Source organism: Oculina patagonica, chromosome 2 (genome assembly GCF_052425735.1).
Source record: "Oculina patagonica isolate OP01 chromosome 2, crgOcupat, whole genome shotgun sequence".
Classification (NCBI taxonomy): Eukaryota; Metazoa; Cnidaria; class Anthozoa; order Scleractinia; family Oculinidae; genus Oculina; species Oculina patagonica.
This window is the reverse complement of record NC_135759.1, coordinates 12511392-12524334: the sequence shown is the minus strand read 5'-3', so window position 1 is coordinate 12524334 and position 12943 is coordinate 12511392. Positions and strand designations below refer to the sequence as shown.

The 12943-nt window shown below is 37.6% G+C and overlaps 1 protein-coding gene across 2 annotated transcripts in view; it reads right to left on the bottom strand.

Moving 5' to 3' along the window:
* Positions 1-12352, bottom strand: part of LOC144639024 (rhotekin-like) — a 93589-nt gene extending 81237 nt beyond the window's left edge. For both annotated transcript variants that reach the window (XM_078498292.1, XM_078498297.1), the window contains exons 1-3: positions 12179-12352; positions 7872-8080; positions 296-360 (exon numbers count right to left, since the gene is read on the bottom strand). In XM_078498292.1, the coding sequence (XP_078354418.1) occupies positions 296-360; positions 7872-8080; positions 12179-12346 (442 nt within the window). In that variant the 5' untranslated portion in view covers positions 12347-12352. The remainder of the gene's footprint in view (positions 1-295; positions 361-7871; positions 8081-12178) is intronic.
* Between the last annotated feature and the right edge of the window lie 591 nt (positions 12353-12943).

The window sequence follows — 12943 nt, the reverse complement described above, 5'->3', positions numbered from 1 at the left end:
CATGTATTAAGGTTTATTTACTTCAGTCTTCTTTTTGAATATTTATGTATTTATTGTCTCCGAAGAGAGAACAATTTTAAATTTGCATATTATTAATTATGCAATTAACCTTCGGGCTAGCTCCTCAGAGCTAATTGGGCTAGTAAGATAAAATAACAGCTTGCCCGAATTAGGGCAAGCTGAGTTTTCTATTTTCTTCTCGCCCTGCACTGTTCTTATCATGCAGGTACAAACCTGACATCCTCTCAACAAAACTAAAATTACCTTTTACAAAATGAAACCAGAGAAGAGTTACCTGAAAGTGAAAGTCTTCCTTTGCAAGGTGCTTCATTTTCATCAAAATCGAATGGGGAAGTTGAACTGGGGTTGAAAAACAAACAACAGCATTAATTGACCTAGCCATAACAGAATACCAAGTTATTGTACATACATTGTACTCTGGAGCATTAGAAAAGGTTTCTGCTTCATACATGTTTTACTGAATTGAATATAGGTTCACCTATCAATTTAAGTAGTTTTAATTGGCTTGTTTTAAAAAATTTTGATTATTGAACAATAATTAATATCTTGTAAGTTAAATTGATTGTCAAAATATTATATTTAGAGGGCTCCATCTTTATTGCATATGGCTTTATGCTGTTAATAAACTAATATAACAAACAATTCGCGACAGTGCCTTTCACGCTCACTAATAAGAGATGGAGATATGCGACCACAATTAGTGTACGTTGGAACCTTAGTCGTACCGGTGCTACTGTATGGATGTGAGACATGGAAGATGAACATGGGAGATGACCAACGACTAGATGTGTTTCACAACAAATGCAGGCCTCAGGAGGATTCTCAGAATAAACTGGCAAGATCACGTTACCACTAGGGAGCTCCTTGAGAAGGCAGAGACAAGGTTGCTAAGTGAAGAGGTTAAGATGAGAAGATGGAAGATGATAGGGCATATCCTGCGACGAAACAGAAATAGCCATACCAACATAGCCCTATCATGGACACCTGAAGGAAAAATGGCGTACATGGGGTGAGGCAAGAGCTGCTGCAGCCAACAGAGAAAATTGGAGGCATTCTGTGGAGGCCTTATGTGCCACGAGGCACAAAGAAGCTAGGTAACAGGTAGGTAACAGGAAGCGGAAATGGAAAGGGCAAGGGAGGGTGGAAAAAGAAAAAACATGGCAGCATAGAGAGGCAAGCGTGAAAGGAATAAACAACAGGTCTTGGCCACAACCAGGCTTTTAGCCAAGTGGGAGTCCAGGAGTCCTATGAACAGCCACTTTTCAAAGAAAATAGTTTATTGCAGGCTCAAGGAGAGCACGCAACCAAATTTCGATTTTGGAGCAAAATTGTTCTGCCAAAATCGATCGATAAATCCTCGTAAACCAATCAGAGTCTATTTCCACTCGAACAAGAAATGGCCGCCGCGTCGGCCAGTGTACGCTGTTTTCAAAGTCAAAGTTCGCAACATTGGAGTGTTTACGTACATTTGTACATTTAAAAGATTGTAGAACAGCAAATAGAACACTGTTTGGACGAACTTCATTAAAGATCCGACGCGAACCGACAGTGGAACCAAAGAAGATAACATCAACCATGTTCTTTTCACGTGAACACTCGACAAATTTGGCAACGGGACTGCAGTCGACATGTGCAACAGTAATATGACTGGATTCCAAAGTGCATGTGATGGATTTAAATACGGTACTCGTAGTGGATTCGCAGTGCAGTTTCGCAGTGGATTTAGCCTTTTAGCTACTCAGTGGATTTACAGTAGCTACGAGTCACAAAGCCTTTTTCTCCCGCTGGCTCCAAAGTTCGAAGGAATGTATGTCAGACAATGTTTCACATGAGCGAACACATGAATGGACTAGCGGTAAGTTTTATGCTGACACAAAATGTGTTCAGATTTTACTTTTTATACAGAGTTGACCTTGTGAAACTTCATGTCTTCTGCACCTGAAAACCAGATGAAACTCAACGGTTCACAGCCCTTTCAGCCTGTGCACCATTGGGAAACTAATTTTGTACGTAATTTTGTATGCGTTGCAGCCGGACGAGTCACGAAATCCTCGCTCGCTATAAACATAAGAGTTTTGTACCTTTTACTTTTTTATATGGTGTTTTATTACAACGGTTAGCGAATAAAAGCCGTTATTTATAACTTAACTGCGGAGAGGTTTAAATTGTGCCAGTTAAAAACACTTGAAAGAGCTGTGGCCGCGGAGTTATTTGATCGCTGTTCATCATCGCTGAGTTAATTAATTTCCAGTGCAGTCTGTGCAGTATAAGTTCTTATTCACAATAAAGCATGAAGAAAAGTTTGCTTGACTAAATAAAACCGGGAAAAAAATTCATGTATGCTATTAACCAAGCGTGACTACAGTAATTCCAAAACAATTTCAACAATCAGCAAAGATGTATTCAAAATACCTAGACTGAAGAGGATTCTAGCTAGCCCGCATTTCCTAACCGTTGGTTACTCCTAGATAATATGAATAACCGTATACAAAGGTTTTGTTTAGCAAATTTAGCAATCTTTAGATACCTTTTACACTTATAACTGCAGAAAACACCTTGCATGTTCCTCAGGCCCTCTTATGGGGACAAAGTCAGGCCTTATAAAAATTTTGGACAACCACTTTTCAAATCCTGACTAAAAGCCTGGCCACAACAGCCCAGATTCTTATGTGAACTGGGCCGAAATGAGATGCAGGGCTCCTATTTATACTCATGCTTGTAAAGGACTGGCACTAATAGCATACTATTCGCGACAGTCCCTTCCACGCTCACTAATAAGAGATGGAAATATATATGCTCCCGCGCCCAGAAGTCAGCGCATCACATGGCCGAAAACCAGACGACCCGAGACATTGCCAATACTCAATGGCATGAAGGAAGACCCAAAACTCAAACCAGAAAAACTGAAGACAAATAGGCTAGCAAGACACTAACCAATCTTGCTGACAAGGTCTTGACTAGGTTCCAGGAGTAATCAAAGATCTCTTCGAGATATCGACTTTTTTTGCATGAAGTTAGTATGAGTAGAAGGTTTATCCTGGGCATTGTTGTTCGAACATATCATAGAAGAATTCAAATGTCTTTCAGTTCAAGCATTTTTTTTTTTTTTTTCGCGGAGGAAATGCTGTATTTGTCAGTCGTGACGGCTGGGTGCTTTGCGACTCATATACTTTGGCTTGGTTAAAAATGGTAAACTTTGACGTTTGCCTTTGATCGAAATAGTTGTTTCCTTTCAAGTTAGAAAGAATACTGATTTCTACTCGGCTTAATGCAGGGTTCCCGATAAAGGTTACGCCGACAGAGTTATCTTTTGTCTCGTCACGCAATCTTAACCCCACATTGAGAAGTAAATTTTCCTTTGGATATTACCAAAAGCTGCTTCTCCTCTTTACCTTATGGCTACACATGCCATTTCTAACGACTACATTTCCAGTAAAACAGTTGCTGTTTTTTTTTTCTAATGGCGATGCATTAACTTCTGAACAGAAGCAAAAATGTTTAGCGTTTACTGCTTCCACCGGAAGTAATTTCACAACAGGCTACAAAAACACTTGTAAATATCACTTCACACCTGCATTGAATGATGTTGCAATTCTAAATAATTATTGTGCAACTCAGCAGAAATAATCAATTGTCACAAAATGAGTTCCCTTTGGTTAACTATTAGCAACGTTTTAGTGTGTGAAAGACTTGTACCAGTACAAATTTGCGTTGTTAATCGTTTTAAGTTAAATTAATATTAGCGCCTAAAGACTTGTACCAGTAGAAATTGCGTTCTTAATTGTTTTAAACTTCATTGCCTTCGAGGGCTGAACCCCTCACATTCTTAATTGGTTATGTCACGTAAGATTTGGGCTACTCACGTTTTTTTCTACAAGAACGGAAGTGTTGAAGCACAACTATAGAGTGACACTTTACAAGTCACCCACTTTGATCACCACAGCGGAAAGTATTCCCTTGAGAAATTAAAGCAGTCCCTTGAGAGTGAACAAATATGTGGTAAGAGAGGGAATTAGTTGTCCACATATCTCCTTTTTTTGCTTGATAACAAGCAAAAAAGTCGAAAACAGCCTAAAGCTGAGCAATTTTCCACACAGACAAATCATACAGCAACTGAGGGCAGACTGCCTTCCCTTGGGTTGCAGAACTAGAAATATAGAAAACCCAGGATAAACGCACATGGCATAGGACAAAAAGATTTGGCGCTGGAAATACACGAGAGAACCCACCCAAGGGATGGCAGCCTGAGTGTCAGTAATCTGACTAGGGCATTAGACACCCTTTCAGGCTACCATGGGAAGAAAGGAAAAGAACATGGCCCGGGACAGCATGTATTTTTCTCAGCAAATACAATCATGTAAATTTAAAACAGATAATGGGGCAGTAAAATCGAAATGTGTAAAAACTGTGAACTATACTGTCAAGAAAACCCAAAAATATATGCCAAAGCAAAACATGTAAAGCAGAAGGGTGGCAAAATAACAACGAAAAGAAAAAACAAAAGAATTGCGAAGGGGTTGGCAAACAAAAGAAAACCAACAATATGACACCAAATTGGATGCAAATGGATTGACCAAAAAATAATAGAAAACACGACAGAAAAACAACAGCAGAATTAACGCAATAAAATGAAGGCAACAAAACGAGGGGAGACAATGGAAACCATGTAAAGCCAACCTAGATTAATAAGCTACAAAATTTTGAACATGAAAATCCAAAACTTGGACATGGGGAACTGAACTGAACTCCACAAACCTATGTTCGAGAGGTGAGACACACTTGTAAAGAAAACAACATTGAAAAACACACGTAATGAAATTAAAAATCGTTTGTGAGTCAAAATACACGAAGCATAAGTTTTACCAGAAGGTACGAATCTAACAAAAGCATACAAATTGAAGGGCAGGGAGTGGAAAGCACTATGCAGACCTGAAGTTTGCAAGGCGAAGTACACAACAACAAAAAATGGTTTAATACAAAAGAAGCATGTTAAACAGTGCTGGAAATTACTGTCGGTCATCGGACATTGTCCGATCAAATATGCCCGAATGTCCGGCCAATTTTGCAATTATGTTCGGACATGATGTCCGAGAACTTACGTGACTACGTCTTGGAAAATTTTTAACGTGTCTGATTTGAAATCGAACTTTTTACTGCTGCTCTTGAAAATGGTTCATATCTGAACCGGTAGTTCGTGTGATTGTCTAAAATCTGACCTGTTCCAGCTAAGAACAATAATTATTATTTCCCCAAAAAACTACAGGCATGACAAGTGAGCGTGACTTGGCACCCATCGACTTAATTTATAAAAACTTCAAAGTACTTAAAAAATGCCGTAGGACACTCAAATGTTTTATATTTTAATGCTGTTTATTAAAAACAAAAGACCAAAACTAAACACGCAAGCGAACTCCATTCGCGCGAATTTTTATACATGAAACAGGGGACTCTGCACGCTAGCTACGTAAATAACAAGTATATTTTTATTTAATTTCAATGAAAGTTCTAGACAAAAAATTCATTCCCGTGATTTTAGGTAGCTATCATTTCAATAAAACTAAAATCTAAACAACATTTTGTCAACTTGCCAGATAGCAGATAGCAGTCCTTCGCGTTCCAGCAATTTATTTTGATTGTTTTCGAAGCGTGAAGACACTTTATGCAAATTTTGTGGAAGAAAACAAACACACTGTCTTGTAACTTGAGACCTGTCTCGTGGGGAAGATTTAAGTCACGTGCTAGGAAACGAAAACCGAAACCGGTATTCACAGATTTTTAGGGGGAAATCAACACAAAAAGAGCTCAATCAAACTAAATGGCAAATACAAAAAGAATAAAGATTTTCTGAAAAATTGCACACTCTTTAAATGTCAAACAATTTTACAGGAAAAGCCTGTGTCACACTGAACGTTTCTGCGAAAGTGCCGTGAAAATTTGCCACGCAGACATGATTGTTTTGCATTCATTATTATCGTGGGAATAGGAGAAGCTGATTGGTCAGCTCCAAATTTTTACATCTTACAGCTAAAAATGACAACGTCTTCCTTCCAGCAAACTTTGAATCTCGATGTTGTTTCGTAATGAACATGATGAATTTTTTACACGCAGAAGTAGAAGCTGATTTAAATAATCCTTAATCAAAACATTCAGAAGGAAACATCGAGGGATTTATTCTCACATCTTCAAACTAAGTATTCTGAAACCTTGTCTTGGATTTGGGGAAAGAATGTGGTCAAGAGAAGCACGCTCCAACAGCATGAGTTAGGACAAGTGCTTGTACCTGCATGATGATATCCTGCTCTCGCAAAAAACATTGTGATTTGTTGTTTGTAAATCAACCGCTAATGGTGACTGTTTGTATAACTCTTGTTCACGTTTGTTGATTGGTGATGATTCTCTTAGTAGCTGTCTTCTGATCAGTGATGTGCTCAACAGAAGAAGGTTTTGAAACAATAATAATTTTTGTAACAGAAGTTATTGATCGATATTCATTAAAGATCAGCTCTGTGTGCAAAAGGTGATGGGAGCCGACCAACTGGAAAAGCACTTCACAAACATGAGGCGAAGCAAGCATAAGATAAACATTTACAACAATACAAGCGTGCAAACTTTAAGCAAGGGAGGACATATACAAAACATGGACCCGGGTCTATGGACCACCCCTGTGGACCCGGTCCATGGACCACCTTGTGGACCTGGTCCATGGACCACCCCTGTGGACCACCCCTAATTTTCGAAAGAAAATCAAAGTGTAGAATGGGGACAGGGTATGAATTGACAGCAGATACTAAAACCCAAAACAACGAAATGAAACCACTTAAACGAAATGGCCGAAAGCATTGAAACGACCAAAACGAAACCGCAGAAACGGTTGAAACGAGCGACACGAAACATAATCACTGAAACCATTAATTTAGCGAAAGCTAACCATTAACAAGCTAACCTGAGCATTATTCAGGCTAACCAAAGTGCTATTGAGGCTAACCGGAGTGCTAATTAGGCTAATAAGATCACAATATTGTCAAAATATTGTTAAAAACTGTGTAGCGCTTATTAGGCTAACTGGACTGGCCAACCGGAGTGGAAGGCATAGAAGGTGCTCTCCGGTTTATAGCCTAACTAGCACTCCGGTAAGTCTGTTTACGGTTAGCTGGTAAAGGTTCTGCTTGTTGTCTTTGCCACTCGTTTCAACAGTTTCAGTTGTTTCGGCGGTTTAGCTTGTTTTGGTCGTTTCGTTTCGGTGGTTTCATTTCGTTGTTTTGGGTTTTAGTACCTGCCGTCAATTTATACCCTGTCCCCATTCTACACTTTGATTCTCATTCCAAAATTAGGGGTGGTCCATGGACCAGGTCCACAAGGTGGTCCATGGACTGGGTCCACAGGGGTGGTCCATGGACTGGGTCCACAGGGGTGGTCCATGGACTGGGTCCACAGGGGTGGTCCATGGACCCCGGTCCATGCTTTGTATACGTCCAGCAAGGGAACCGAAGAAAAAGTGCTGCACAAAATTAATGGGAGATTAAATGTGAGGCAAATATGTCCACATAACTTGGGAAGACGTGGTAAGAAAAAACAAGCCAGTAAATGGCTAAAACAGATATTAATGATCATAAATACAGGACATCACTTAACCAGATAGTGCTGGACTTGGAACTAGAAAGCTGCAGAAGTGTAAAGGCATCAAAGAAATGCTTAAGCTTGAAAGACATTGGCCAAAACGGAGTTTGAGCATTCGCTATTACAACACATCAGGTAACACAAATAGTTAATTGTTGTAAGTTGTACTAAAGTGTACAATCATCTTAAATTTAGTGGATGGGTTTTATTTAACAATAAAGACACTACTGTACCTGGATCCTTTTCTTCTCATTACTGACTTTGCTCTGTGTCTTTGTAGCAGCCCCATAAGTGCTAAGATACGAGCATTTATTGTGAGAAGATTCTTAGATGCCTCAAGTGCTTGGACTTCTTCATGGCAAGCAGCCAACAATTTGACAATTCCATCTCTTATACATGCCTCATGGTCAATCTTCTCTTGAATTGCTGAATCATCTAGTTCCTGAAGATCACAAACCAATAAGATTTCAACAGAGTTCTTCATACTCTTTTATGCTACAACTGGCAAACGAGCTTTCCAAGCAGGTTGAGTAGGTTGGGTTTTAATGGTTTTAGAAGGACAGTGCTTCAGCCCCTTGCAGGAGTGAGACTTTAGTCAGGTATCTCTGAGAAGAGAATCTCTTTTTATGACTATTTTGAAAAAAAAAATTAATAGGTACATACATGGAGGAGGGCACAATTTCATTCATGTGCATGATCGGTTGGTTGGTTGGTCGGTGGGTCCAAGACTTTTGTTTGTAATTTCGCTGACTAATGCACCAAGTTGCAACATTCTGAACAAACTTGACAGAGATGAAATTTAATGTCAGTAAATGTGAAACTTAGTTAAACAATGATGAGATGTTATTGAGTTATGTCATGAGCGTGGCATGCAACCGTGCTAAAGGATACTTAACAGTGTGCGCAAAATAAACATCAGTCTTAATCAAAACAGTCAAAAGTAATTAAAGGTTTAATATTTGACCACTCTTTCGTGTCCTTGCCATGTCAACAGATTTTCACATCACAGTGATTTCAATTTGTTCATTGGTTTAAAACTTTTACAAAGTTGTACTAAAAGTTAAACCTCAACATTTTGGTATAGCTGCAATAGAATGCAAAAAAGATGGGAATATCTAAACCATTACGAGCCACCTAAAAGGTGACCTTCTCAAGACTGCTGGAAACAAAATCATAATCAGGTTATGTAATTGCTGAAGTCATTAAGCAATCAGTTATGGGATGTCAGGTCTTATTAACCAAAAATTTAATTATACCTAACGTATTCATGAGTATTTTTTTTTATTTGGCTTCACTTTGACTAAGTTTTGTTTACTTGTCCCAATGCAAATTTTGGGTATTCAAATTGAAATAAATAATCAGATTAGAGTTGACTTGCATTTGTTTCCCTTTAGTATTAAAGGGCCTTTGCAAATTTTTAAACCGCCAAAATTTAAATTTGTGCTGTTGAAAACCTTAAAATAATGCTTCTATTTTATAGAGTATCTTTGGCTGTGGATGGCAAGGATGGAAATGGATTGCATTTTGAAAAATTAAGGCTAAACTTTGCAAGTTTGTTTCCTCGTATCTTCAAAATATTAAAATCTACAGCCAAAGATTGATTTTTATTCACAAATTAAGCTCAAATCTTCCTTTAGAATTTCAAAGTTAATGTTTTTCATGGATTTACTGGTAGTTGTCTAAAAAATCTGCAAAATCCTCGTGACCTAACTCCTTTAAGGATTTAGACAATGATTTCTCTGCCATTTTATTGTCAAAAGGTGCAGAATATCTAGAAATTAAATCACAGTTTATTCTGGTCTGAGTACTTTTATGAACCACAAGTCACAATATAAAGAATGTAGTCAAGATTGCATCTTCACTGACAGCAAAGTAATGGACAGCACACATGACAAAATTAAGGATGTTCATGCTAATTGTTTATCCTTTCTGGCATGTATTTCCTGTCGCAATGTCACGTCAGGTCATACCTGGAGGGTGCGTAACAATAATAATAATAATAATAATAATAATAATAATAATAATAATAATAATAATAATTTAATAATATTAAATGAATCTATAAACAGGATTTACCCATCAGTAAGTACTTGAAAGTACTATCATAGGGTCCTGTGCGAGATTTAAAAAAAAATGAAAACTTAAGGTAAAAATACAGAAAAATTAAAAATCTCTTTGAGCCAAGTGATGTTAATTAGTTCTTATTCATAATTCTGAATAATTGTTAGATTTTTAATTTTGCATTGTTTGTAATTTTCTTCTTTGTTTGTGATTATACTTTTTATATATCAGACCAAGCTTGTAAATAGTTTTTTATTCCAAGTTTTTTGTAATTCTTAGCAACTCTTCTGTACTGAAGAAGCCAGAACAGGCCAAACGTATACAGATAATTAAACTGTGACATGTGAAAAGATCGCTGTTTCTCTTTTGACTCAAGCTTTATAAATATATATATATATATGTATAAACATATAAAAAGTTTACAAATAAATAATTACAAATAAAAATGTTCCTTGGCCTTTTGCCTAAATAAAAGCCTAGAGTTCAGACTTCTTATGCCTGATGGTAAACAGTTGAAAACTGAGGCTCCTAACTCTAGCGGCCAAACTCCAAGTTCATTTAAGGCATGTTGCTAGCCAAAGATTTCAAATATTTAAATAATATATCCAAATAAGCAATAAAATTGGGCTGAGAAAATTGTATCTCAGAAATTTATTTGCAAGAGCCATATTCAGCAACTAAACCTCATTTTACAGATTTAGGGTGGTCTTTGAAGCATTTAATCTCTGCAATGAATGAATTCGGTGACCCCCTCCCCCCCCATTTTGTTACAGTGGGTAAATAGACTTCTTAAACTTCCTTGAGATTGGAGATCAAGTATTTTTTATTGACAATTGTTCTTCTTAGGAAACCACATGTAGACCACGCTACATATTTGTAGTTTGTACATGAAATGTTTTCGGCCTTCCTGGGATGTTTGAAGATCTTTTTTGTATGAAATGACTTTATAAATGACTAATACGCTCATTTAGACAAGCTCTCCATTCTCCAATATGCGATCACCTACACATATGGAAAACGGTTTCACACTGAAGAAGGGCTATGCCCAAAACCTTTGTGTAAGCTACACAAAATGACACTTTTGTCACCATTTTTTTAGTTTTTTTGTTTTATAGTACTATTTTGAAAGTGTCACGCATCATCTGGGAATTTTTCTTACCCGCATTTGTCTCCAATATAAACGTTGTGTGGATGTAAAGCAATGGTGACTGATAACATAAGTTTGAATGTGCCTACATGTATGTGTGAAACATTTGTTACATTTGTGACTAAACCTTTTTACACTTGTGACTTTATAAAATATGTGACCGAATGTTATTACAGTTGTGACTTTTTTACAATTTTTTATTGTGACCTGTTATTATACACTTGTGCCTTAAACACCCCCTCTTCCCTCTCATTATAATTAGTCTTTCACCCTACCAACCTCTCCCCTTCTTCTGCTGTTCATCAAATATTCATTTCATCAACAAAATGAAGATTAATTTTTTGATGCGCGTGATTTGAATAAAGAAAAATACTCGTAGCATATCCCCTGGGGGCAAGAAATAAATACCAATTAAAATTAAAGCGCCCATTTCCTTCATAAAGAAAACTGGCCGCAAAACTGGTAGTTTCCACAACAACAATATCAAACGAATTTTTGTGTTTTTTTAAACTTACTGCCGCCCAGAAAACGGCATCACGAAATTAGCTCAGTGCTTGAATGATTCATAAAGTACGTTTAAACGATAATTTGTAAAGTTTTTTAACAGACAATTTATCAAAAAAAGGGCTTCAAATTGTCAACTAAAGGCTTCCAAGATCAAACTTTTGGTTAAATAAAATCTTCAAGGTGATCGCAAAAAAAAATCGCAAACGTAAGCTTACAGCAATACAGCATGCGTCCATTTTGCTGAATTTTGTAAGCACGGCTTGAAAGTATTCTTTTAAAGCGGAAACCAAAACTTGTTCGTACACGGGATTTATTTGACAAAATGACTAACACATAAACACCGGTCCACAACCTTGAAGCGCACTAATATAAATTCAATTTCAAGCTCAAAAAGCGTTGTATCTGCGTTGCGTTGTTCGATTTCTTTAATTCGTCTAAAGCTAATGCGCCGAGTTAAGAATATGAGTTGTAATAACTTATTGACATATATGGGACAAATACTTTCTTTTTTGTCAGAACATATTTTTTGATTCTCGTTGCTGTGATCCCTTGAGACCCATGATGTCACGCGACTGACTGAAGCGGTGATTGTTCTGTTCTGTGTTTATTCGACCTGAACCGGCGACACTGCGCTTTTGAATTATGGATTTGTGAAATCCAACAAACACTAACTCTGGGGTGAGCATGAAATTTTTACTCACTTATTTTAAGATTCCAATATTAGAAAAGAAAAGCTACCTTCACACATGGCCGTTCAAACCGAAGTAGTCTTCAAATTTTCATTGCCCGCGCAAAAACCGTCGAACTTTAATAAACTCTATGTACCTTTAAAGCGGCAGCGTCCCATTTCTCCACAAAATCTGAGTTCATTCTTCTTCTCTTGCTTGCCAAAGATCCGGACTCTGTCTCATTGCGTTCGTACTGGTCGCGGCCTTTCCTGTTTCGATACTGCCTTTGCTTACCTAATTTATTACCCACCTCTCGGGTGGCCATCTTTTAAAGCATAAATTACCATCATGAGCCCGCAACGTCAATGCGGAATTGCGTTTGATTGTCTCCTGCCCAATCTCGAGCCCAGAGTCCGTCGGTCAGCAGTACGGGACGGACTCTGGGAAACTGGAATTGATCAGATCAATTCCAGGGCGATTTCAGGTCAGAAACTTCGTCTTCCGGTTTTTATTGCACATGCTCTTAGGTCTAAGCGGAATTTTCCCACAATGGAAGTAAATCGAGAAAGTTAAACTATTTCTAACACACTATTGACGGAATTGGTATTTATTGAAGTAACAAATAAAAGTAACAATAATATTCTGCTAGAAAGAAGAACATGCAGATTGAGGAGGGCGTTGTCCGTAGTTGTTTTGCAGAGAACGGCTCAGAAAATAACATGATGCACAACGCACGAGGATGCTTTTGTTCTGTTCGTTATAATTTTTGTCGGCGGTATTTGCATATTCAGTTTTTTGCGTTTTCAGAGTCATATTTAAAAGGCTTCTCCCTGACAGTGCATCTTTAACGCAATTTTCATAAAAACGGCTTTCCAGAATAGATTGCATGTTCTCAAGCAAACAATTTTTTTCAATAGGTTTA